This window comes from Prionailurus bengalensis, chromosome D2, assembly GCF_016509475.1.
Source record: "Prionailurus bengalensis isolate Pbe53 chromosome D2, Fcat_Pben_1.1_paternal_pri, whole genome shotgun sequence".
NCBI classification, from domain to species: domain Eukaryota; kingdom Metazoa; phylum Chordata; class Mammalia; order Carnivora; family Felidae; genus Prionailurus; species Prionailurus bengalensis.
In genome coordinates, this window is record NC_057351.1 from 12,127,702 (window position 1) to 12,154,994 (window position 27,293).

Consider the following 27,293-nt stretch of genomic DNA (forward strand, 5'->3'; position numbering starts at 1 on the left):
CCACTCAACGTGACTTCATAGGTCACATTTTTAACTGCTGGCTAATCTGCTGGTACACAGTGAAAGCTGGATAAACGTATGTTGAATGAATGGTTCCAGCTACAGATCCCTAACGCTCACAAAAGGCTAGCCCTGAGACTGAAACCCTCAGGCACAAAGCCCGGCGCGGACCGCCAGCCCCAGCACCGGAGCCGGACCCAACCCAGACCCAGAGCCTGAAATCTGGCACGGCGAAGGGGCGGGGCTTCGACGCAGGGAGGCGGAGCCATCGTATCGTATTTCTGGCAAGCTTGTACCTCTTCTCTTGCCGTAGTGCCTGAAACCGGAAGCTCCTGTGAAGCATGCTTTGAATTTCCGGGCGAGAGCCGGCCGCTTTGGTAGCATGTGGGAACTGCCGTGAAGGCTGGTCACTCCGGACTTGCGTCCCGAATTCGAGCTCTCGGTGAGCAGGAGCTGCAGGGGAGTAGACGGTGTACTAAGGAAGGGTGAGGTGTCCGCGGGTTTTCGAGTCTCGCGTGGTCGGGGCTGAAGAAAGCCACGGCGCGGCCCCAGGAACCTGCGTTAACGCTGTTGCTGTGGCGTCTGTACCCTGGGGTCCGTGAGTCCCGGGGCAGCCGGCTGTGTGTCCGTGACGCCGCTGAGTGCGAAGAAAGTTACCTGTATGCGAGGCATTAGAGGCTCGTGGTTCAGCCACCTGTGGTTTTCTAGAGACTTCTCACAGTGTCTTTGTTTTTTAGCCTGTGTTTTTAGAAATCCGCCTGCGTGGGAGATGACGTCCTTAGCCCAGCAACTCCAACGCCTCGCCCTCCCTCAGAGTGACCGCAGTCTGTTATCGAGAGATGAAGTTGCTTCTTTGTTGTTTGACCCCAAGGAAGCGGCCACCATCGACAGGGACACCGCTTTTGCCATTGGTGAGCTACCCGTTAATTAAGAAAAGGTCTTCGAAGCACCTGTTTTGGGGTTGTTGCCGTCTTGTTTTCTCTTCTGACCCTCCCTCTTCCGTTAAGAGTTTCCAGTTTGTTGACTTATGTTGTTCAGAGAAAGAGGATAACAAATAACTATGCGCTTGATGCTTGAAACGTGGCAGTATCTGAATTTCACAGATGAAGAGACAAAGGTTGGGAGGTTAACTAATGTGTGGAGTGGACAGTCAAAAAGAGGCTGGAGGCGTGGCTGGGGTCGAGGAGGAGTCTTCCCAATTCCTACGGGAACTGGCCTGATTCTTGCAAGGGATTTTTTTTTTTTAATTTTTTTTTTTTTAAAGAATGGTACCTGCCAGGCAGAACTTTCTGTTCTGGTTGGGGAGATGATTTGTTTTTTATGTTGAAAACTAGAAATCTATGTTTGGGACTGTATTACAGGTTATACAAGATTTTTAGGGATAAGTAAAACTGAGTTTGCTTGCAAAGAATTGTTAAAAATACACTGTCCTTTTCCTAGGATGCACTGGCCTGGAAGAGCTGCTTGGGATCGATCCTTCCTTCGAGCAGTTTGAAGCACCGTTGTTCAGCCAGCTGGCAAAAACATTGGAGCGCAGCGTTCAGACCAAAGCAGTGAACAAACAGCTGGATGAAAACATTTCATTATTCCTTATTCACTTGTCCCCTTACTTCCTGCTGAAGCCAGCACAGAAGTGTCTGGAGTGGTTGATTCACAGGTAACAAATTAATTTACAGAAATAACTATGGGCTAACAACTGTGATCTTTTTTTAAAAATTAGGTAATGAGAACACAAGCCAATTTAAAGCTGAGAAATTAGGTCTATGAAGAGGTTAACACGATGTCTGTAAGATGAGATAAGCTTGCCATTCTGTTAAACTCCTTTTTGTTGACAGAAATACAACTGCTGGAGATCTTGAGTTAATAGACCAACTATATTAGTTCCAAGGAGCTCACGTCACTTTGCCACTACGAACTGTTACCGCATATTTGGACCAAAGGATATTATTAAACTTCTTTCTTGCCAAAATAACAAAACCAGTGCTTTGGGAAGAAGCAAACGGTGTCCTCTAAAATACCGTAACTTAAGAAAAACAACAATAGCTAATGTACATTGAGCATTTACATACCAGGTTCTGTGGTAAGCACTTTGCGCGCACCGTCTCAGTGCTCACAGCATTCCTGCGGGAAGGTACGTGTGTTACCCCATTGTACACCTTACAAAATTGAGGCATAGAGGGGTTAACTTACCTAGTCACACCACTAGTGATCTGAGATACAAGACTGTTTCCAGGGTTTGACTCGTTGGAAATTGTCTTAGTAAGGATATTCAAGTTTATTTCCTCACTGAATTGGCATCACATCACAGCTTACACACTTTGGTTTATTCTGCCGTGTGTTGTATGTTTTAAAAGTAGAAAGAGCTTTATTTCATTAATTGGAGACAAGGGGATAAAGTGATTTCCCTTCTGGACGCAAGTGAGTCATTAAGAAAACGTTAAGTTTAACTTGGGTCTTCTGATGATCAGAGCACTAGAGTCATCAGACAGAAAACAGCAATTCTGTAATATTTCCCTTTTTCTTCTAGCATTTAATTCCTTCCCCCCAGCATTAGCTGGGATGATGAGCATAAGGAGTACTTTTTTTAATTTATTCATGTAACTTATTTATTAAGTAAACATTAGAGTCAACACAAGGTTAAATAGGCTGCCCTTGGTTATTGTTTTGAAGTAAAGGTGTATGCAAAGTTTGGGGCTGTTGTGCTGCCTGAAGTAGTTGAGGAAAGCTTCACGAAGAAAGTAGCATCTTGGCGAATAAGTTTAACGTGTAGTAGAAATAAGAGGAATCACTTCGCTGGGAGAATCAGGAAAAGCATCCTGAACACGGAAGCATTTGAGCTAGGTCTTCAAGGCTAGAAAGGATTTAATGTATCTGATGTGGCTAATGAGCCTGTCTTACTATGGTAGAGGGACCAATACAGAGTTGTGTGAAGTTTAGGGACAAATTATATATAGTTGTAATCTGACAATTTATTCTAATTCAGAGAAAGTAATGTGATTTTAGTCTTCTGGTTTTAGAATTCTGATAAGCTGAGGAAGCTGAACTTTAGAGCACAGAGAGGAGCCGAGCATTGCTGCCTAGTTGACCAGTTGGTTTTGTGTTGATTTGACCACAGTGGTCCCACAGTTATGTTAATTTAATAATAGTGTTTTGTTTTGTTTTTTAAGTTGAGAGAAAGTGAATGGGATGTAAATTTTTATATTGAATAGTAAAAACTATTACTGCATAAGAGTTGACGACCTCTGTTGAGAAGTACTTTAATGCAAAGTAGAGGCTTATCACTTAGTGCTCTTTATCTTGCGTATCGTCATGTACTTGTTTTTACTGATACTTAATTCTGGGTGGTTCTAGCTCGTTGATGGAGAATCTGGACATGGAAGGAAATACGTGCTTGCAGGTTTTGTGTCATTTCAAATTGCTTGCTTTTCTCCCCCCAGGTTCCATATCCATCTTTATAATCAAGATAGCCTCATTGCTTGTGTTCTACCATACCACGAGACCAGAATATTTGTACGGGTTATACAGCTTCTGAAAATTAATAATCCAAAGCACAAATGGTTTTGGTTGTCACCAGTTAAGGTACGATTGTTGAATGACATGTCTATAATCATTACAGGTCTTGATTAAGGGATACAATTTGGAAAAAATGAAGTCCTTAGTGCTCCTACAGGTAGTCCAAGTATTACCTCCATCACTTTTATTTCCTAACTTCTAGTTGAAATTGGCATTTACTTGGCACCTGACATTAGGCTAGGCAATTCTCATTATATTATCTTGGTTTGTCACAAAACTATTTTTACAGATGAGCACAGGCTAAGAGAATTACTTGCCCGAGTTCAAATAACTATAAAGTGACAGTTAGGATTTGAATTTAGATCTGATTTTAAAGTTTATTATCTTTCCACTACACTACTGTCTGACATTTTAGATCTTGGAACTGAATTGCTTAAAAAAAAAATTGGAGGTGAAGAAAAGAAAAATACTTCAAAAAATTAAAAGGATAAGGATGATGGACTTAAGGAAATTATTAAAATTGATTAAAAAAAGATGCTATCATTTAGTCTGTAGATGATTAAAAGGATGTTTGCCTTACAGGAAGGGTCTGGTAAGGATCAGTTAGCATGGTTTTGTGACAAAATGACTGATTTGGCCGTTTTCACTTTGTTGGCAACATACAGTAGAAGAAAGTACATTTATGTTGACAAGAATTTTACTGAATATTAAGTATGGCAATTCAGGCTAGGAGGAGCACAGATGGGGCAAAAGTAGACTAACAGACTGTGGGACCTTGAAAAGAGTTAATTTGATGTGTGATGATAGTGAGGTCAGTGATCAGAATTAGTAAAAAGAAAGGAATGGGAATTTTTAATTGGGAGTACAGTTTAAGAGTTTGGATGTAAAGCACTTGAACCAGTGAGTGTTCAAGAAGAGAAAGACAACCCATAATAAAACTTACCAAACTACTCCCTCTGCTAATATAACATCAAGGTCATTTTTTTTCCCCTACTCTACACACAGACGCTGATGCTCTCTAGACACATTTGTTTCAGGTATGCAACTCCACTCACCTATTAAAGTTCACTTCAGATTCTCCTTTCTTTTAGTTATTCAGTGTTTATTGAGCACCCCGTACATGCCATGTGTGGTGTAAGCGGTGGGAATAGCAGTATAAGGTTTCTGGGTTCCTAGTCTATTTCTATTACTAGTGTTCTTGTAAAGCAAAGACAACCACAGCACATTGGCTCAAAAACCCAGTCTAACTAGTAGAGTTCCTAAGAATCTAGAGAATTCAGATTTAGATAAATACATATGAAAATGCAACACATGGTAAGTAGGCAGTATTCACTGAGTACCTCTACCCCCATTGCTGACCTCTTTTGGATTTCTAAAGTTTGCACAATTTTATATGTTCATTTCCTCTCTACCACCAGCTATATGGAGAGACTGTATTTTGTATTAACTGCACCAGTACAAAGTTGTACTGTGGTAGGTACTTTAAAAAATGATCAGTTGATCAGTATCCCTAATGGTGATTGGTTCTTTCTGTCTGTAACAGCAACATGGAGTGCCCTTAGCTAGGGGAACTTTGATTACCCACTGCTACAAAGATCTTGGATTCATGGATTTCATTTGTAGTCTGGTGACAAAATCTGTGAAGGTGAGTAGTATCTGGTTCCCTGACTCTCTGATTCCATTAAAAGATTGCTTGCTTTGAGTGAAGAAAGGCATTCCCCGATAACTGTACTTAGAATAATCTCCTTTTGTTAAGCGAGCTACTGTTCTGGAACATGAGCAGCTTGAATCAGTCTTTCGTCACAAAAGGTGTTTTCCTTCAAAAATAAATTACTCTGTTTCTTGTCAAATTCTATTTACAGTGACTGTTTAAGAGGGGATCAGAAGTCAGGATTGTTCATTCTTGTCATTTAATTGAACCATTGCATTTGTGTATTTAATGTTGTATATGGTAAACATAAAAATGACAGTCTGAAGTAGTTGAGGGGAGCTGTAAACATTCTTATATGTTTATCTAATTGGCCTTTTTTTTTTTTTTTTTAACCTGTGCTCTGTGTTTTTTGTTGTAGGTTTTTGTTGAGTATCCTGGGAGTTCAGCTCAGTTGAGAGTGCTCTTAACTTTCTATGCTTCTACCATCGTGTCTGCTCTAGTGACTGCTGAGGGCGTATTGGATAATATAGTCGCCAAGCTATTTCCATACATCCAAAAGGTTGGTCCTGCTTGTGTGTAGATTATTTTGTACTTGAAGGAGTTTCCTGGCTTTATGAAAATTTCACTTAGACATAACTATTTTTAAGTTGACAGCATAGTTCAGATGGTTGGCAAGATTTAATTTTTAGGTAAAAAAATCTGACTTTTTTGTCTTAAAAACTTGCAAAAGTGGGATCTTGTTTAGGGTTCATTAAGAATAAATGTTGGCCATTTGGCCCTGACATTACCTTTCAGATTTGTTTTCTTAGCAGTCATCTTGACTCACTGGAAGCAGAATGGATTAGAAAGTCTCCATCAAGGCATATGCTCTTACTCTTTTTACAGTGACTTCCACTTCTCAGTGTTTCTTCTTCCCAGGTGCTTTGTTGCCTACCTACCACCCTCCCAGATTCCCTGTGGGGGTACTGCTTAGGTACTGCTTTCACTTCCTGCTGGTGTCCCAAAATTACTGTCTTTGTTTTTTTTTTTTTTTTTTAATGTTTATTTATTTTAGAGAGAGAAACAGAGCACGAGTGGGGGAGGGGCAGAAAGAGAGGAGGAGACACAGAATCCGAAGCAGGCTCCAGGCTCTGAGCTGTCAGCACAGAGCCCCATGCGGGGCTCGAACTCACAGACCGTGAGATCATGACCTGAGTCAGTCGGACGCTTAACCGACTGAGCCTCCCAGGCGCCCCCATTGTCTTTGTCTCTGAAGTCTCCTTTACACTGGTGGGTGTTTGCCCATAAAAGAAGAGCCTGTTGGCCCTTGTTAGCATATGTAGTGGATTTTCAAGTTGGGAGACCTGCTGAGATCCCTCCTCTCATCCAAGAGACTTAACCTCATCTCTGTGTGCTCAGGAAAAGAGGCTAAATTCTGAAGAGTTGTTGACCCTTCAGCGTACATTAGGTAGTATTAATCTCTCATTTATGGCATTTTTAACTTGTCAAGGTAAAGTAACATTTTAAGTAAAGTTAAAAGATACAGCTTATCATTTTTCCTTGTATCTTAAAAAATATTTAGGGGTTGAAATCATCTTTACCAGATTACAGAGCTGCAACGTACATGATAATATGTCAGATTTCTGTGAAAGTGACAATGGAGGACACCTTCGTCAATTCGTTGGCTTCACAGATCATCAAAACGTTGACCAAAATTCCTTCTTTGATCAAGGATGGATTAGGTTGCTTAATAGTGCTCATGCAGAGACAGAAGCCAGAGAGCCTTGGGAAAAAGTACGTACGATTGAATTGGGAAATGATGATAAATACAGGAGAATGAAAGTATTTTGAATAATTCTTTTCAAAGATAAATTGTATACTTTTTTTTTAAATTGCTATATATTACCTGACTTTTGAAGTTAGCATTTTATGTACTTGTTTCTTCAAAGGCCATTTCCTCATTTGTGTAATGTTCCTGATCTTATTACAATACTTCATGGGATTTCTGAAGTCTATGATGTCAGTCCTCTTCTGCGTTACATGCTTCCCCATCTGGTCGTCTCCATCGTTAATCATATTACAGGTTCGTGGTTGTATATTATGTGTCCAGAAGCGTAACGTCTAAGATTAGATTCTCTTAAATTGTTAATATCTGTAAGATATTTCAAGTTTCTGCTAATTGTTTTTGTGTAATTTTTTTTTTTTTTAATGTGAAAAACATTTGAGGTGGGAGTACATTGGTTGAAGGAGATATTTGTTAATTGATATGCTCAGAATTCTGGTGTGTCTTTTTAATGTGTGTTCTATTTTAATGTTTATTTATTTTGAGAGAGAGAGTTTGTGCACAAGTAGGGGAGGGACAGAGAGGGAGAGAGAGAATCCCAAGCAGGCTCCACACTGTCAGCGCAGAGCCTGACACAGAGCTCCATCCCATAAACCGTGAGCTGTGACCTAAGCCTATACCAAGAGTCAGATGCTTAATCGGCTGAGCCACCCAGGAACCTCTAATGTGTGTTTTTAAAACAATCTCTTCGTTAAAAAGGCTATGGAATTATTTTAAAATGATTAACATATGTTACCCAGTAAAACATTCCCTTCTCATTTAGATATTTAATGAACCTCAGTGACTCATGTACGACAAATATTCAGTTGCCAAAAAAGTTTTTCTCCTTGGAGTCAATGAACATAAAAGTCCTTTGAGTCACTGAACATGGCAGACCAAGAAAATCGCATACATAAAAAACCCAAATTTTGGGGTGCCTGGGTAGCTCAGTCTGACTTAGGCTCAGGTATGATCTCACGGTCCATGAGTTCAAGCCCCATGTCGGGTTCTGTGCTGGCAGCTTGGAGCCTGGGGCCTGCTTAGGATTCTGTGTCTCCCTTTCACTCTCTCTGCCCCTCCCCCACTCATGCTCTGTCTCGATCTCTCAAAAATGAATAAATGTTAAAAAAAAAAAACCACATTTTTAAGAAGCTGTAAAAACGGTTATTAAAAATGACTATTTCCATTATATGCTTTTTATCTTTCAATAAATAGAGAAGTACAAGAAGAAATGTTTGGTCCTGTTGCCACTTAGACTAAGAAAAACATACTAGGGGAGACATCTCTAAAGTGTGTCCGTTTATTGGAAAATGAGCTTTGCCTAACCGGATCTTGGTTTAGATATGTGTCAGAGATATGAGTAGCATGTATAAAAGTATATTTTTCCTATTCTGGTGGTGATGTGGTCCCAATCTTTGAAGGCAGGGCTACCAGCTGATTAGTAATATATGTGCAGTAAATGTGGAATAGAAGATGATGGCTCAGTTCAGTAAGGCGCATCAAGATGCATGCTGAGCCTGCTTTCAGAGCTAGTTTCCTGGGCTCTAGGCTTGGGTCCCAACTTCAACCACTTGTAATATGACCTGGCACAACTATGTTTTGGACCTCTGTTTTATAAATAAGGCATGGAAAACCTGTTTTTTAAAATGTAGAGAATTTCAGGTAAAGCATAAGTGAGGGTAATGTATAGAAAAATGTAAAAAATATACATAGCTGAATAGGTGAGATACACTTTTTTTTTTTTTTAATTTTTTTTTCAACATTTTTTATTTATTTTTGGGACAGAGAGAGACAGAGCATGAACGGGGGAGGGGCAGAGAGAGAGGGAGACACAGAATCGGAAACAGGCTCCAGGCTCTGAGCCATCAGCCCAGAGCCTGACTCGGGGCTCGAACTCACGGAGTGCGAGATGGTGACCTGGCTGAAGTCGGACGCTTAACCGACTGCGCCACCCAGGCGCCCCTGAGATACACTTTTATAAACAGGTAAAAAGCTGGATACCAATATATATGGTTTAAAATGATTCCTGTAGGGGCGCCTGGGTGGCGCAGTCGGTTAAGCGTCCGACTTCAGCCAGGTCACGATCTCGCGGTCCGGGAGTTCGAGCCCCGCGTCAGGCTCTGGGCTGATGGCTCAGAGCCTGGAGCCTGTTTCCGATTCTGTGTCTCCCTCTCTCTCTGCCCCTCCCCCGTTCATGCTCTGTCTCTCTCTGTCCCAAAAATAAATAAACGTTGAAAAAAAAAAATTAAAAAAAAAAAAAAGATTCCTGTAGAAGACTTTTCTGCTGTAAGTAAATTTAATAATGTAGGTGCAAAAGAATTTTGCCCCATCAATTTTAATTTATGTTGTATGCTAAGGTGAAGAAACTGAAGGGACAGATGGTCAAATCTACAGGAGACATTTAGAAGCTATACTTACAAATATATCACTGAAGAACAACTTAGACCATTTGCTGGCTAGGTAAGCTATTATTTCTGACATGCTTTTGATTTGTATCTTTGGGGCTTAGTATACTTTTTAGAGTTGGGTAACAGTCTTCCAGTTTCTCTTTATGATGCATTTCTTGATTTGTCCGTATCATTTCATTAATTACTTAGTGCAGTAATGATGGCAGCAGAAGGAAAATGTAATTTGTTTTTAATGCTTAAATGGGATTATGGAAAGTTAATAGTTAAGCTAAATTTGGGTTATAGCTACATGGAACTAGTGGTTGATTTGAGATTCCTATTAATAACTGCGTAAAAATGCCTGAAACAATGCATCGCAGTTAGTATTTAGTAAATATCAATTAGAAACTTAATATTGAGGGTGTGAAGTGAAAATTCTTTCTTTTCTGTAAAGATAGTTCAGTCTCCCATTTTCTTTTTTCACTTAAAGGACAACTTGATACAGTGAAAAGAATGTAGGCATTACAGTCAGACATGGGCTTCAATCCTTCCTCTCTCATTTCCAGGAGAGTAGAGTAGTAAGTTCTGAAGGTCAGACTGCCTGGATCCGGTTTTGCTGTTGTGTAACATTGGCCTGTCTGCTGCTGTGTGTCATTCGTGCCCCTCGCTCACGGACTTGGCTTGTGGATTAAATGAGAGTAGACGTGGGAAGTACTGTTGAGAGTGTGGGCCCCGGAGTCCAGCAGCCTTTGAGAACCTGCTCTACTGTTGATGGCACAGGAGGGCTCGCTGAGCACTGGCTGCCATGGCTGTCCTCTGATCGCAGGCAGATTACAAGAGTTCTCAGCCCTGGTTTTGCATGTGTAAAATAAGAATGACTGGTACCTTGTGGAAATATGGCAGAAGTATTTCTGAAGCATCTAAAATATAATGGGTGCTCAATAAATAGTAGCTCTCATGTCTGCTGATACTTGTTTTGTTTTGCAGCCTTCTTTTTGAAGAGTATATTTCATATAGTTCACAGGAAGAAATCAGTCCTGATAAAGTATCTTTGCTTAACGAACAGTTTCTTCCACTTATCAGACTTTTGGAAAGCAAGTAAGTTGTGTGTTTCTGCCCTTGTTGAATGTGTGTGTCTTGTTTTATTAAAAGAAGATTCACAGGGGCGCCTGGGTGGCGCAGTCGGTTAAGCGTCCGACTTCAGCCAGGTCACGATCTCGCGGTCCGGGAGTTCGAGCCCCGCGTCGGGCTCTGGGCTGATGGCTCAGAGCCTGGAGCCAGTTTCCGATTCTGTGTCTCCCTCTCTCTCTGCCCCTCCCCCGTTCATGCTCTGTCTCTCTCTGTCCCAAAAATAAATAAACATTGAAAAAAAAAAAAAAAAAAGATTCACAGGTCACATCATAACATAGGGAATGAATTGTAAAGAGGCTGGTTCCCCCCCCCCCCCCCGCCCACCTTTAGGAAGACCGGAATGGGATTAAGTGTATTTGACCTATACTTTCATATAGGAAATAGGGGCCATTTTTGTATAGAGAGATGTTACTGTGTTGGAATACTTTTAAGGTTTTATTTGTATCTTTTTTATACACGTATCATGTGTGTGGTTAGTGACTTCGTTAAGAATAATTAGCTCTTTATTTTCTTCCCAGATATCCCCGAACATTAGATGTTGTATTAGAGGAACGCCTAAAAGAAGTTACAGATCTAAAAAAACAAGAGCTTTTTCATCAGTTTATCTCTCTTTCTACAAGTGGAGGAAAGTATCAGGTAAGTTTTTCTTCGGAGGAATTACTACAATTATGGGTATATTTGTGTGGTTATTTAAGGAATTCTGGAGATAAATTGGCTAGTTCACTCCTTTCTTTGCAACTTTCGTGGACAGGTGAGATTTAGTAGTTTCCCTAGTTCCCTGAAGGGAAGCTGTGAGGCCTCAACTCAGTTATGCATTGAAGTGTTGGAAAAAGGCATGGCAACGTAAATAACTGCATGTGATACTTCTTTCAGGAAAAGTATGTTTTGGAAATGTTATTAGCAGTCATCAAAAGGGGGCTTCACTCAGGTTTCCAGTGTGTCCTTATTTTTTTGCTATGTGTGCACTAGCCTCATGAAGCTGTTCAGGTCACTGGTGAGAATAAGGGAGGCAGATTTTAATTTCATGATCATGTTAGAACTTCAGAAATTTCCTGTCAGTTCACCCTAGATCAATCTATTTCTACTAGAAGTTAGACATTTGAGCAGTTTTTACAGTTAGCCTTGAAAATAAATGTTATGAGGAGAAATGTGATTGTTTAGGTTTCTCTCTTTTGTAATTAGACCTTCATCTTTAATTAGTTTCATTTCCAATATTAGGATAATAGATTTCCTTTTTAGTCTTTTTACATAAGTGAGGTAAGTTGTCATTAATTTGACTGTCATTGTTTTATTATTTAGGTGAATTGCTTTCTGTGTTCAGTGACCAATTTTTTTAATTCATATTTTCATTTAGGTGCTAATACACTGATTTATTTCAGGTATTTCTCAGTCTGAAGTTAGATCCATATAATGAATACAAAGTTACTTCACAGAATTGCTTCACTAAATAAACCTACACATAGACACAAATGTACTCTCAAAATCACAACATTTACAATGCTCATTTTTTTCATCTATTGTAACTCATTACGTTCTAGAGACAAAGATTTTACTTCTTGGTTTCTGGATTTAGATGGTTGTTATCAAATGTGTTGGGCATTTTAGGGCAGTTTTCTCTGGTTTTTATTCTTGATCAGATGCTCAGATTTAATGGTGAAATCATTTGGTGATTGTGATGAAATCTGTAGTTTTTAGCAGATTCTGATACGTCTTTGATGCTCAGTCTGAACCATCCACTTGCTCCTGTGAGACTTCTGGCTATTAATCATCTGAAAAAAATCATGAAGACATCAGAGGTTTGTTTCAGATAGCTTCATTTGTGATATTTTTATCCTTAAAATGCACAGTGTAATTCTAGAAGAGGAAATTGGAACTTACCAACTACAATTGATATTATGTAATTACAGACACAAGGCAAATATCACAGAGAGTACATTGGACCATACATGCCAGTAGCCACCATTTATTAGAGCAACCATGCTCTAATAACCTCTATATTCGTGTTTCCACATTGCAGATTATTACTTCAGTGTTTTTCAGACTATGATTTCTAGATCATTTACAGAGGTTCACCAATTATCTGAGAATGTTGTAGTTTTGAAATTTGACTTTGGTACTCTTAAGTTCAACATGAGTGTATTTGGGGACATTGGAATTACAGCTTTTGGAACACTGTTCGTGATTTCAGTACCTCCGGTTGTATTTGTTTCAGATTTTGGTGGCTGTGAATAATAAGTACGAAGGCTAACTTAATTTGTAAATAATGTCTTTATACCAAAATGGTATTTTACCAAGACTTTGCAGTAATTGAAATGGAGCAGTATTTTCTGAGCTTCAGCCATTCAAACAATTCTGTCACAATTTTTGCTGTTCGAGCTTATCACTAATACTATGTTTTTAAAATTTTTCTCTGGCTTTCAAATGGACTAATTTTTTTTTACATTGTTGTCAAGTCATGAGTTTGAAGGGTTAACTGGTGTAGACATGTAGTGTAGTTACTATAAAGGAAGAGTGTTCATCTGTGTGATAATCTAAATCTTCTCATGTAGTACTGTTGCATATTTGGAACATTTCTGGAAGAGAAAAGTCCTAGAGTTGAGTGTCCTCATGGCACACCATAGTATGAACATGCTGAACTTGAACTTGTGTCATGCTAGCTAGAGCCAGATTCATATCACAAATAGAATTTAATTTCAGAGTGCAATCATAATTACCATAGTAAATTCATTTCAATTTGAGTTTTTTGGTTTTGCAGGGCTTTGTGATAGTGGACTTAAAATTTTTTGGTTTATATTTATATTATCTTTGATTTGCTTTATATTTTTGTGTTACTTCGTTTTAAAATGATATGTAAATAATAATAGCAACATTAGGATCTGGGAGGATTTTTTTTTTTTAACATTTATCTTATTTACATATTTTTTGAGAGAGAGAGACAGAAACAGAGAGACAGAGCATGAACGGGGGAGAGACAGAGAGAGGGAGACACAAAATCCAAAGCAGGCTCCAGGCTCTGAGCTGTCAGCACAGAGCCTGATGCAGGGCATGAACTCATGAGCTGTGAGATGTGACCTGAGCTGAAGTTGGATGCTTAACTAACTGAGCCACCCAGGCACCCCAAGAATGTTTCTTTAAAATGGTTGATGTAATACTCAAATTTATAATCTGTAGCTTTGATTCATTTCTGATCTGGCATAAATTACGTCTCACAAGGTGTTGATAGGTTTGCGTTAGTGATTTGCTGGATAATTAAACCATAGCATACTGGTCTTCATTGTGATAGGAAGATCCCAGTGTCTAGAATGAAAAAAAGGATTCCTAGAAGCTCCTAATATTATATCTGAAGGTGTTCTTGTCCTTCTTTTAATCCCTTTCTTTTCTGTCCACTTCTGGATTTGGTTAGTGTTTCAATAAAGGCCGTTGTACACATTCACCTTTTAGATTTAAGCATGGTTAACTGTCTTCAGATTGGGATATTTGACTACTTGCTAACTATTTAGAAAATTTTGGTGATATTTGCTATGTGAAAGTTGGACTTCAGTTTGTGAATTCTAGGGATTTTAGTTTTATCTCCCAACAGAGTGCCTTACTATTTTTTGTAGCATTATTTAGTTATATTTTTTTCACCACCCATAGATAAGGATATATACTTAGGTTGATTTGCGATCTTACCTTTTTGTTACTGTGAATGATTACGTGCTTTATTTTCTTTTGTAAATGAAAAAAAGTAATCTTTTTGGCAGACTGGCTTCGCAGTGCTTGTCCTCACTCTTGTAAAAATCTTGATAATAATAGCTGACTTTAATAGTGTTTACTACGTAAAAGGCCTAGTTCTAAGCACTGATGTGTATTGTTTAATCTTGTAGCAGTTCTTTGGAGTTGGTACTGTTACTAGCTCTGTTCTCTGGAGGAGAATAGTGAGACCTGGAAAGGTTAAATTACCCAGTCGGTCACACAGCTGGTAGGTGGGTAATGCCAGAATTTAAACCTAGATGTTCTGGTTCTTGAGTCTTTGCACTCTCAATATCCAGGCTCTGATTTAACAAGATGAACTTCTTAATGCAAAAATTATATTTGGATTATATATATTCTATTATATTTTCAGTAGAAACTGGAAAAAGTTTGTACCAAATAATTACTCATCTATAAAGGCCCTTTAGCATTGAGGAGGGCACCTGTTGGGATGAGCACTGGGTGTTGTACGGAAACCAATTTGACAATAAATTTCATATTAAAAAAAATAATAAAAATAACAAAAAAATAAAAAGGCCTTTCAGAGATTATCTAGTTCAGTGCAGGTATGTTTAGAGTGTTTGAATTTGCATCTAGGCCAGAGCCTGTATTTCTTACTGATAATCTGGAGTGCTTTTCACAAAACCAAGCTTCCTATCTAGGGTAAAATCTTAGGAGGTTTTAGCAGCAACTAAATATATTTTTTTTCTTATTTAGGAGAATGTCGATGAGTCTTTCATAAAAGAAGCTGTTTTAACCCGATTAGGTGATGATAGTTTAGATGTTGTTTTGTCGGCTATAAATGCTTTTGAGGTGAGTGAATTTGTTGTTTGTTGAAATACACAATTTGTAAATATTTTCTCCTCATGTGATTCTCTGCTCTAGGCAGGAATATATTGGAAATTATTCCTTCATTGGAAATTTGTTCTCTTGAGAGCATTGACTTAAGCCTGGTTAAGGAAAGCTTATGGGAGAAATCAGACTGCACAACTTCATATTACATAGAAGTTCTTCAAAAGGGAAAAGTGTTTTATAAATTGTTATCGATAGTAAATACCTTGGGATCATGGAAAATTGGCTTATGAATGCCACTTTTGAGAAATAGCTCTCATAAAGCCTTGAAATAGTTCAAGGACTGTTGGGAGACGAATTCTTTACAATTCATTATTTTTTTAAGTGTATTTAACAAGTACCATATGCATTTGAAGCAGGTGAAAATTTACTTATGGCCGTTTTTTCCCCTTTAGATTTTTAAACAACACTTTAGTTCAGAAGTGACTGTTTCAAATCTTCTAAATCTCTTTCGAAGAGCAGAACTTTCAAAAAATAGGGGATGGTATGTATTCATTTCTCTTCATACTGTTTTGAATTGACAAAATTCTTATACCTGTCTCATTTTTTGTGTTTACATGTTTGCATTTTCTAATTTAGTTATATGGTCATGGTAGTGGAATGAATCATAATGTAATTCTTGCATTATGTAAAGAATTAGGATTTGTGTGGCTTCATTATACTATTCTCTGAAATTTTTTCTTCATAAAATGGTGAGAGTCTATAATGTGTGACATAATACTGAAATCTGAGAAGTAGGGTAGTAGGGAGTTTTAGTTTTTATTTGAGTGTTTTTTTTTTAATTTTTTTAATGTTATTTTTGAGAGAGACGGAGTGCGAGTGAGAAAGGAGCAGAGAGAGAGGGAGATGCAGAATCGGAAGCAGGCGTCAGGATCTGAGCTGTCAGCACAGAGCCCAATGTGGGGCTCAAACCTACGAACTGTGAGATCATGACATGAGCCGAAGTCGGATGCTTAACTGACTAGCCACCCAGGCTCCCCGAAAGTTTTAGTTTTCTACTTTATATAATTCTATTTAATTATTTTTTCCCAGGATAGTGTATTACTTTATAATGAAACACGAACTTATGAAAGTAAGCTCAGAGGCATGTGGTTACCTTCTGTACTATTTGATGAGCTCATTTTTGGCATTTAAGCTTTTTTCATGGAAAAATGACTAAGTTCCTTAGAGGAAGAGAGCATGTCTTGCAGGTTTTTGTTTTGTATCCATCATATTTAGTTCGTAGCACATAGTATGTGTTCAGATTTTTTTAAAATTATGAGTGAGTCTGTGATTTCTAGTGGAGTTATATATAGTGTGACATGTTTTATGTTATTATAGTTAGCCTAATGATTTCTCACAAAAAAAGATTTGACAGAGTTAGTTTAAAATTGCTCTCCCAAGTAACTCACCTTTTGGCATGGATTTTAAGTGATTGTGTTGGCTGTGTCTGAATTATGTGTTTGTTGAGACCAGGATGATGTCAGCTGAGCAGGGACAATGCAATGATTTGGGGCTGAATTTAAGTTTCCTAATGGGTTTCTCAGCCAATCTGTTTGTGTCTTAGGTACAAGGTACTTGAGGTAGCAGCAGACATATTAATTAAGGAAGAGCTACTGAAAGAAAATGATCACTTGTCAAATCAGGTGGTGGTACATCTGCTGCCGTTTATGATTATCATCAATGATGACATAGAATCTGCAGAGATGAAAATCGCTATATATTTATCAAAATCAGGAATTTGCTCTCTGCACCCGATATTAAGGGGCTGGAAGGAAGGTAAGAAATTCAGTTGCCTTGTAGAAAAAACACTTTAAATACTTAAAAAAAACAACAGCAAATATTGGCTGTAACTTATTTGAAATCACATTTGCTCTGTTCTGTGTCAGCAAGATTGTTTAAGATCAAAAATCTAAGATCAAAAAACCTACGATCCTTAAGCAACAACAGATTTGAACTGCACAGATTTACTTAAATGTGGGTATTTTTCAATAAATACTGTACAGTACTCTGCATTTTCTCTTCCTTAGAATTATTTAAATAGTACTTTTTTCCTTCTAGGTTTATTATGAGACTACAGTATGTAATACATATAAGATACAAAATCTGTGTTGTTGATGTTATTAGTAAGACTTCAGGTTAACAGTAGACTATTAATGGGTTTTTGAGGAATCAAAACTTATATGTATATTTTCAGCTATGTTGGGAAGTGGGTTGGTGCCCCTGTTCCCACGGTCCGTGGTCAGCTGGACAGTGGAAAGGAAGCTGACCCACACACAGATTCAGAATTGGACAAAAGGGAAAATACAGAGCAAACCTTCATAGGAAAATTATAAAACTTTTGCCTAAATTTCTTACTCTGTAGAATTCTTTAGGTGAGTATTCATGATATAAGGGCCCTGTGTTCATTTTTTTTTTTTTTTTAACAGCTCTTGAAAATGTGATTAAAAGCACAGAGTCAGGAAAGCTAATTGGTGTGGCAAATCAGAAGATGATTGCGTTATTGGCTGACAATATAAGTTCAGGGGATCCTTCTTCAATGTTAAAGATGGTAGGTTTGCTGTCAAAGAACACCCCTGGATTTCTCAGTGTTGCTTCACTAGATTTTTTTTAAATAACGTTTGCATTTTTGACTAAGTATATTCTGCAGATTGTTTTATATCTTTTACGTTTTATATAAATTTTTTATTGTGGTTTTATATTAGACTAATAATAATATGTACCTTTTTGCCTCCGTTTCCTTTTATTTAAAATATGAAAACCTGGGGGCACCTGGGTGGCTCAGTTGGTTGAGCATCCGACTTTGGCTCAGGTCATGATCTCGCGGTCTGTGAGTTTGAGCCCTGTGTCAGGCTCTGTGCTGACAGCTCAGAGACTGGATCCTGCTTCGTATTCTGTGCCTTCCTCTCTCTGCCCCTCCCTCGCTCATGCTCTGTCTCTCTCTCTCTCTCTCTCTCTCTCTCTCTCTGTCAAAAATTAAAAAAATAAAAAAATAAAATAAGGGGGCGCCTGGGTGGCGCAGTCGGTTAAGCATCCGACTTCAGCCAGGTCACGATCTCGCGGTCCGGGAGTTCGAGCCCCGTGTCAGGCTCTGGGCTGATGGCACAGAGCCTGGAGCCTGTTTCCGATTCTGTGCCTCCCTCTCTCTCTGCCCCTCCCCCGTTCATGCTCTGTCTCTCTCTGTCCCAAAAAATAAATAAACGTTGAAAAAAAAAAATTTTTTTTTTAAATAAAATATGAAATCCTGTTTTTTGTTAAAATAGCAAAATATCAAAAAGTTATTTTTTTGTTTTTGTTTTTTTTTTGCCTTAGTAAATAAAGCTTTGTCAAGGCATTAGGTGTATAATTTTAAAGCATTTATCTGGTTGCCAAGTGCAGTTATTTATATTCATTATAATTCTGAATTTTTTAATTTTTTTAATTACTTAGAAGTCAGTGCTTACTACTTTTTAAAGGCTTTGTATTTGTCATCTCACCTTAAATGTAATACCCAGATAGGTCTGGGGTAGAGAAAATTGTTTTATGTGAACTAAGAGCTACCAGTAATGGAGAATGTTTATTTTTCAAGGTGGAGGATTTAATAAGCCTTGGGGAGAAGGACTGCTTTAGTCTGAAGCAGAAAGTGACTTTTCACCTGGTCACGGCTGTGCTGGTTTCTTGCTGTTCATCTTTAAAGGAAACTCACTTTCCATTTGCAATAAGAGTCTTCAGTTTGTTGCAGAAAAAAATAAAGAAGCTTGAAGGTGTCATTACTGCAGTGGTAAGTAGTGCAAAGTGTCTGGAACATTGAGTAAAGTGGCGGTCTGGCTTGTTAATCACAGCAAAACTGAAAATTGGGGGCTGAAATGCTGAATCTTTGGATTCAGTTGAATGCTGAATTAGAAAAGTTAATTGAATTACAGAATGTCAAGGTCGTGATGTTTTATACGTAATGGTTGACTGTCCCCTTTATTATCTTTATTGGGTAGTTATCTGAGTTATGCATAACTATCCTTCATGATGAAGAATTCACTAGGTATGTCAGTGCTTGAATAAAATATTACTTCATTCTATTGTTTCCTAAGAATTGATCTTTTGTATTTTAATGTTACATCAGATTTGGATCTCACCAGCTTACTCGTTGTCTTTGACAGTATCAGCTAAGAAACATGTTTCAGTTGTTTATATTTTTACCTAGTACCGTATCTTGAGGTAATAAGATTATTTCTTTTAATATCTGCCCCCTGTAATAGTATTTAGTTTTTATTTGTCCTCCATCATTCAGAGGGCTCTTCATTTTAGGATTTGCAGAATGAGTCAGCATCTTTTTCACATTTACATATACCCTCAGGATTTTACAAGTTCTGGTCATGGTCATTGTTACCTAAAATCATATAAATTTAAAAAGAGTAATAAATTTTTGTATTTTAAAAAAGTAGCCCAGATAAGCCCTTCTTGAATTCTTTCTTTCTTATCTTTTGTGGATTGTGGTAACCTGAAGGGTGTTTGCCCTTGGTGTTAAAAGTGTGAACAATTTGGGTGTGTGTGTATATATATATATATATATATGTATACATATGTGTGTGTGTATATATATATATATATATATATACGTACATATGTATACACACACATATGCAGATAAAATGCTTTATATTTAGTACCCTTTCTGGGAATCATGGGCCTCTTTCTGGCTGTAGCAGCATATTGAGTCAGTGAAATCCCTCCAGAGAGACGTTCTCTTAGAAGTTTGGCTCTTTCCTTCCAGGTTACTGCTGTGTGCTCTCCTGTACAGAGTCTCATAATTTTCCTTCATATTTTCTCCTGCTTTTTAGTAACTGCAGTATAATTTCTAAACACCTCACATTTTGCTGCTTATTTGCAGAATTACCTGCAAGTTTGGAGATTTTACTATGTATCCTCTTCAGATTACCTGTAAAAGTGGGACATGAGAAAGGTCCCATTAAGGGAGGGTCTCTTAGAAATCCAGCTCCTGGGGCGCCTGGGTGGCGCAGTCGGTTAAGCGTCCGACTTCAGCCAGGTCACGATCTCACGGTCCGTGAGTTCGAGCCCCACGTCGGGCTCTGGGCTGATGGCTCAGAGCCTGGAGCCTGTTTCCGATTCTGTGTCTCCCTCTCTCTCTGCCCCTCGCCCGTTCATGCTCTCTCTCTGTCCCAAAAATAAATAAACGTTGAAAAAAAAAATTTAAAAAAAAAAAAAAAAAAAAAAAGAAATCCAGCTCCTTTCTGTGTAGAAGTGTGTCACTTGATAAACACAAAATATGTGACTAACGTTTGTTTTTAGATGTGTGTGTTGAGAAAATATAGGTAACATGAAACTGTGGATAACTTGGATCTTTTTTTTTTTGTAAATAGTGATTGATGGTTGAATCTCTTTACAAATGTGATTAAAGCTTTTAATTCTCTCACATAAATATGCACAGAGACACAATTTTGCATATTACCCAGACATACACATCCATTGCAGTTCTCCTGTGTATAACTCATGTTCAGAACCCCTTGTTTGTGTTGTCTTTGTCTCTTTTACCATTTCAGGAAATCCCCTCAGAATGGCATTTTGAGCTGATGATGGACAGAGAGATACCAGTGGAACTGTGGACACATTACATAGAACAGCTCAACACCGCCCAGAATATTGCTGTGGAGGATTCAGTTTTACTCATATTTTCACTGAAAAATTTTATTCATGCGCTAAAGGCCCCTAAATCCTTTCCTAGAGGTAGGACAGAGTGTGACTTTCGAATGCGATACTCTAGAAATGGAACTAGTGTCTTGAGTGAAAAGTTCGCACCAGTGTGTCCACGTAAGTTTCTTTACCGTCTCTTTGTCTCCATGTCCGTGTAGAGGACGTGTGGTGGGACCCCGAACAGCTGCAAGAAGACAGCAGGGCCTATGTGTGCTTGCTCATTGGGCTCTTTGAGACGATACTCACCGGTGCTGATGCCGTTCATTTTAGGGTCCTGATGAAACTGTTCATAAAGGTACGAAGCTCCTCTTTTTCAGGCATACTCTTCCCTCTAAGAAGATATCGCAGGGTATTTTAGTTATGACAGTTTTAATGAAAATGAAAATAGTGTGTGCTGATTATGGTGAAGAGTGTGCGCTGATAAACATGGCCCTGTGAGGTAGCGCTGTCGTGACACCAATCGGTAGGTAGGACACAGGTGCACTTTGTTGCGTGCATGCTAGTGTGCTAGACCCGTTAATGTGTTTCATAATCACAACAGCCCAGACTGTTTGGTTGATGAGTGCCATTACCAGTGAGAAAGTGCTGTTCACAGGGCTGATTTAGCATATTGTGCTACTCAGCTAAGAAATTTCAGTGACCTCCAGTGGTCGAGGCCTTTGTTCTTGGCTTCTTGCCCCTCCACAGCATTTGACACAGTTGGTGATGCTGACTCCATCTTTGAAGTACTTTCTTAATGAGGCCTCTCCAGCATCACTCGTCTTGGTTTTCTGCTTAGTGTTCTCATTTTGTTGTCGTTCGGTGTGTTCAAATGTAGAGTTGTAGCAAGTCCTTTGAATTTATTTGCATCCTTCTCATTGGTTAAGTGTAGAAAATTTTAAGTCATGAGACAAAGCAGCAGAACATTGCAATGAAATATTTGTTTTCTGTAATTACACACTAGTGAAAAGAGGATTTGGAACCAACCGAATGTGAGTAAAAATTAAACTTCCCTGTTGTTGATTTGTTCAATTTAGGTGCATCTACAAGATGTTTTTCAGTTCTTCAAGTTCTTTTCTGTTTTATGGACGTATGGGTCTAGCCTTTCAAATCCACTTAACTGCAGCGTGAAAACAGTGCTGCGGACCCAAGCTCTTTATATAGGGTGTGCGATGCTCTCTTCTCAGAAAGCACAGAATAAACATCAGCTGGCATCTGTCTCTTCTCCAGGTATTGTGAGTAGCCTCTTACGTTCCGTCATGACCAATTTTAATGCTTTCTCTATATGTAGTTTGTGTGGATTGTACTTTGGAGAATTTCTTTTTAATTTGTTTTTAAGTAGAATGCTCATAGGGGTGCCTGGGTGGCTCTGTTGGTTGAGCAACCGACTTCAGCTCAGGTCATGATCTTGTGGTCCATGAATTCGAGCCCCAGGTTGTGCTCTGTGCTGACACCTCAGAGCCTGGAGCCTGCTTCAGATTCTCTGTCTCCATCTTTCTCTGCCCCTCTCCTGCTCAGTCTCTCAAAAATAAAAAAAAAAAAAGAGTGCTCACTCACATGTGCATGCACTCTCATTCACGTGCTGTGTATACATGTAATTTATGTAGATGTGTGTGAACTGCTACATGTGTATAATTTTTTTATTTAAAAAAAAATTTTTTTTAACATTTATTTATTTTTGAGACCGAGAGAGACACAGCATGAACGGGGGAGGGTCAGAGAGAGAGGGAGACACAGAATCCAAAACAGGCTCCAGGCTCTGAGCTGTCAGCACAGAGCCCAGTGCGGGGCTCGAACTCACGGACCGCGAGATCATGACCTGAGCCGAACGGGACGCTTAACCGACTGAGCCACCCAGGCGCCCCTACATGTGTATAATTTATATACATATATGTGAACTATATGTGTGTATGTATAAACTACTTCTAATCACCAAAACATAATAAAAATGGCAGATGATTAGTCATAGGTTGTTAATATCCTGCTCATTTTCTGAGTTTCAGCAGTTACAGGGTTATCTGGGGAAGCCAGATCATTTAGTATAGTTCCAATATTCAGCTACTTATAAAAAGGTCTCCACTCTGACAGCCTTCTTGGATTTGTCTCTTCTATCAGGTGTAAGTCATTTTCAGGTTGGACACTCACTAATAAAACACTTATATTAAATTTATATTTTTTGATAAAGTGAAATTTGCAAATTTTGTAAAAGATGCAGAATTTCCTGAAGTTGATGAACATGATACTGAAAAATAGATATTTACAAGCTATTGACAAATGAGAGAATCTGACAGAATTAGACCCTGTAGTGATTAAAGATGAGGAAATTGATGAGGATGATGGATATGATTGATTCTTCAAACCAGAAGGATTTTAATGTCAAAGGAACAAGAGTGGCTCTTGGGAAATTTGATTATGTTCTTGATTTTTTCTTTTTTTTTATTCTAAAATCACTCTTTATAAATGTTCTGTGAAAGCAAAATGAACGATATATGCTTTTCCCAGAACAGTTTCTCAGTGTTTCTCTTTCATTAGCTTTGTGAAAGAGCACATAATTAATCATTATAATCAAGGTTTCATTAAATACAAGGTAAAGTATGTATTTAAATTTTTTACTTGTAGAATAAAATCCCATGAATTATTTCATTACTACTTATTATAAAATTGCAGTCCCTGATTTTAGGTGGACTTAATTTAAGAAGGCTTTTTCAGGTTTTGTTTTGTTTTGTTTTGTTTTTTCCTTTGGATGAGAAAGATATACTGCACATTTTTAAAAACTTTAATCCTTTAATATGTTGTAGGTATTGTTCTATATTATTACTTAGTAAACACAGAAATTTATTTACTTGCAAATGTCTGCAGACTATTCCATTGCATGGAAATAGCCTGATTTATTTAAATGGTTATTTTCTGTTAAAGGTATGTATATTTTATTTAGAGGTCATAACTACTTTGATTTTCTAATTAAGTATAAAATGTCTATTATCTTTTGATATCAAAGGCAGAGGTTCCTGAGGGATAGATGTCTCTTCGTCTATAAATAGCAGGACCAAAAGACTTCACTTTTCCCCAGAATTGCTGCAAGATCGACTCCCTGTCTGCCCCTCTGCCTTGTCATCTGTCACCTCCATTCTTCCTAAAGAACTTTTGCATTTATGCTGCTTAGAAATGTCCCAGTAGCCCACCGAAACCAGGACAGGTGCACCTAATTCCCCTTGGAAGCTCAAGGCCTATGCACTGGAGTCCTGGAGGGCCTGTGTGGAAGGTCACTCAGTGCCCCCAGCCTCCGGGCACCCACTCCAGTGCACAGGGAGCTTCTGTCTGCACCTGCTCTGTAAGGACTCTGGGAGGTGCTGGTATTTGTTTTAATCTGTTTATTAAAAATGTGACACTGTTCAAAAGAAAAAGATACTGCAATATTAAAATACTACAGTACAGGGGCGCCTGGGTGGCGCAGTCGGTTGAGCGTCCGACTTCAGCCAGGTCACGATCTCGCGGTCCGTGAGTTCAAGCCCTGCGTCGGGCTCTGGGCTGATGGCTTGGAGCCTGGAGCCTGTTTCCGATTCTGTGTCTCCCTCTCTCTCTGCCCCTCCTCCCGTTCATGCTCTGTCTCTCTCTGTCCCAAAAATAAATGTTGAAAAAAAAAAATTTTTTTTTAAATATTACAGTACAGTGTTTATGAATTTTTGTCAGTGGTTTAAGAATCTAACCAACATTTATTACTTTCTGTGGAGATATGCGTTCCAGCTCAGTCTTGCATATAGCGAGTTTTGTTAAATGAACATTTAACATCATTTGTAAGATGTAGACTGCCTTTGGTTTTTTAATACTTGACCAATATAGTAAATGTATTCATAAGTTTAAAACCAAAGCTCAGTATTTTTTTCAATCTTTAGGTAAAATATCCTGCTTTAAATCTAAATAAAATGACTTGGGAAAACAGAGTCACATAGACTTTTAAACGGAAGAAAATTCCTAAAAGCTGATAGTTTTAATAAGGTAGCTTTTGCTTACTGTGAGTTCTAGTATTTAACTTGAAGGTGGTAACTGTAGTACTTAGTACTTTGATTTGTTTTTGCATTTGGATTTTTCTGGAAGCTCTGTACCACTATACAGGGAATTTTAGCAAATAGTGACTTGGCCTGAAGCTGCCCTTTGTGTGAATTGAAATTTCCAGCTGTTGCTGACTTTATTTTATAAATTAACCTTACAGAGACTAGGAAAGATTGCCAGCCTTTACATGACCTTCTCAGAAGAGTTTGACAGTTTGTTGAGCTCTTTCTTAGCATTCCAGAAATGAAATATATGGAATGGATCATTAGTAGCAAAATGAAAGTCACCAGTTTGCCCCAGCAGATAGCATGGAATAAAGCTTAAATAACAGTTACCGTGAGAGGAATTTAGGAGTCTTTTTATCCCGGAGACATAGTTTCAAAATACTTCAATCCAGTTGATCTTACCAGATGCATTCTGGCAGATCTTGAAAGCAGGTTTTTCAGTGCTGTTGGACTGAGCAGGGCATAAAACAAAGGAGAGCTTCCAGATTCTTTGTCTAAAATGAGTATAACATTGAAAATTGACAACACTTAGAGACAGAAACAAGACAACAGACCAAGTTGCTTTGAATAATAATGCAAAATTTCTAAATATAATATTTGTAAATTGAGTCCAGCATATTCTTAAAAAGCAAGCATCTGCCCAAATAAAGTTCATTCCAACAATATAAAATTGGTTCAAAATAAAGAACTCTTAATTGGCCATATCAGTGTTAAAGGATTATCATTTTCCAAGAATTTAAAAGGCATTCGATAAAAATCAGTAATTCTAATTTTGTGGCAGTAAAATAGGAGTAATGAGAAAAATACTCAAATCAAAAGCTAGCATCTTCATAGCAGAGTTGGGAAAACAAAAGTGTTCCTGTTGAATCCATCACCATACTGGACACGGCGTTAGAAGTAGTAGTTGGCAGAAATAGCTGTTTGAGACACTGATGGAATGTGTGAGTGATGAGGCTGTGGGATTCTTAGGTGCGTTATTAAATAGGACATCTGAGGCTAGCCGTTTGAAAACATTTGAATAAAAGTTGACTCCATCCTTATTTCCTTAGACAAAATTTCACATGAATTAAAGATTTCACGTTAAAAAAGAACAACATAGCTCTAGTGTTAGAAGAAAACATGGAGTGCGTGTGGCCTCTCTAAATATTTAATATAGATTCAGATACTTGAACAGCTCAGAGCAGGGACGGCCTCTCTAAGCATCATACAAAATTAGAAGAAAAGTGGGACTGAAACTTCTACATTATAAAAAATTCCAGGGGTGCGTGGGTGGCTCAGTCAGTCAGGTATCTGACTCTCAATTTTGGCTCAGGTCATGATCTCATGGTTTGTGGGATCAGGCCCCACATCAGGCTCTGCGGTGCTTGGGATTCTCTGTCTCTCTGTCTCTCTGCCCCTCCTGTTTGTGTGCGCGTTCTCTCAAAAGAAATCAACTTAAAAAAAAATTATAAAATACAATTAAGGACAAAGTATTTGCAAAGTATGGTGCACAATGAGAAGTTTCCTCTGCACACTTACCAAGACGTATGTATGTATGGAGATGCTTGTTGTAGCAGTTTTAATGCTGAAAGACTGGAAGCAGCTGAACTTACCAGTAAGATAATGGTTTAAATAATACTGAAAATGCAATGGAGAACAGTACAGTTTTAAAAGAATGATTTTATATACATACATAAACACACACACACACCCTCGGGTGTCAAACAGTTCCAAATAAATTTGAAATGTGATAGTTCTTGAAGCAGGGTGTGTGCATATGTACACCCCTGTGCTCTGCTCTCATTTGTTTTCAAAAGGGTAAGCTCGCATATATCCACGGTAAACATAATTAAACAGTGAATGGTCTTGAGAGAGAATTTCAGTGGGGGGGAAGACTTCAACATCTACCCTTAGGTGCTATTTCAGTTTTGTACTGTTTCAGTTTTTTAAATTGCTACTTAAATTTTTTTCCGTTTGGTTTTAGTGGTGACATCTCTACTCATTAATCTGGGAAGCCCCATAAAAGAAGTACGAAGGGCCTCCATTCTTTGTCTCCAGGCCCTCAGTGGAGTGGTGTCTCATTTCCATCTGGTAATAGATCATTTGGTTCCTAAAACAGAGGAGATCACCTCAGATGCCACCTATGTTACTCAGGTAAATTCCTCTGCAGAGAAGGTTGAATGTGTGCACTCCTGTATGGACACACGAACAGTTTCCTCCTCCTTTGACATTTTGCTTTATAGGGATTTTGATCGACTTAAGTCACTGAATTTAGAAACTGATGGCGATAATCTGTACATCTTTCTCCTCCCATTTTTAAAAGATAGGAGTACAATGTTTCATTCATTTCTGCTCTGCTTTCTTTGGCTAAAAGGCCAGTATTTGGCTTTTAATCATAAGCTAACTGAGAGGTATTGGTACCCTTTCCAGGGGAAATGAAAGATGATAAGTAGCATCACATCATTTGAGAAAGAATCTTCCATAATTAACACATTTAGCCTTTGTAGTTCCTTAGCTCTTTTTCATCCAATTTTCTTTTTGGTGCCCTA

General features: G+C 38.3%; 1 protein-coding gene across 1 annotated transcript in view; it reads left to right on the forward strand.

Moving 5' to 3' along the window:
• Positions 1–324: 324 nt before the first annotated feature.
• The window catches only part of HEATR1 (HEAT repeat containing 1), a 50,646-nt gene continuing 23,677 nt past the window's right edge, over positions 325–27,293 (forward strand). The window contains exons 1-21 of the mRNA XM_043596221.1: positions 325–442; positions 738–911; positions 1,441–1,657; positions 3,438–3,579; positions 5,057–5,158; positions 5,583–5,723; positions 6,726–6,937; positions 7,093–7,226; positions 9,323–9,425; positions 10,340–10,450; positions 11,002–11,119; positions 12,172–12,279; positions 14,933–15,028; positions 15,463–15,551; positions 16,614–16,825; positions 17,476–17,597; positions 18,615–18,806; positions 20,581–20,764; positions 20,890–21,026; positions 21,748–21,940; positions 26,729–26,898. Coding sequence (XP_043452156.1) covers positions 770–911; positions 1,441–1,657; positions 3,438–3,579; positions 5,057–5,158; positions 5,583–5,723; positions 6,726–6,937; positions 7,093–7,226; positions 9,323–9,425; positions 10,340–10,450; positions 11,002–11,119; positions 12,172–12,279; positions 14,933–15,028; positions 15,463–15,551; positions 16,614–16,825; positions 17,476–17,597; positions 18,615–18,806; positions 20,581–20,764; positions 20,890–21,026; positions 21,748–21,940; positions 26,729–26,898 — 2,925 coding nt within the window. The 5' untranslated portion in view covers positions 325–442; positions 738–769. The remainder of the gene's footprint in view (positions 443–737; positions 912–1,440; positions 1,658–3,437; positions 3,580–5,056; positions 5,159–5,582; positions 5,724–6,725; positions 6,938–7,092; positions 7,227–9,322; positions 9,426–10,339; positions 10,451–11,001; positions 11,120–12,171; positions 12,280–14,932; positions 15,029–15,462; positions 15,552–16,613; positions 16,826–17,475; positions 17,598–18,614; positions 18,807–20,580; positions 20,765–20,889; positions 21,027–21,747; positions 21,941–26,728; positions 26,899–27,293) is intronic.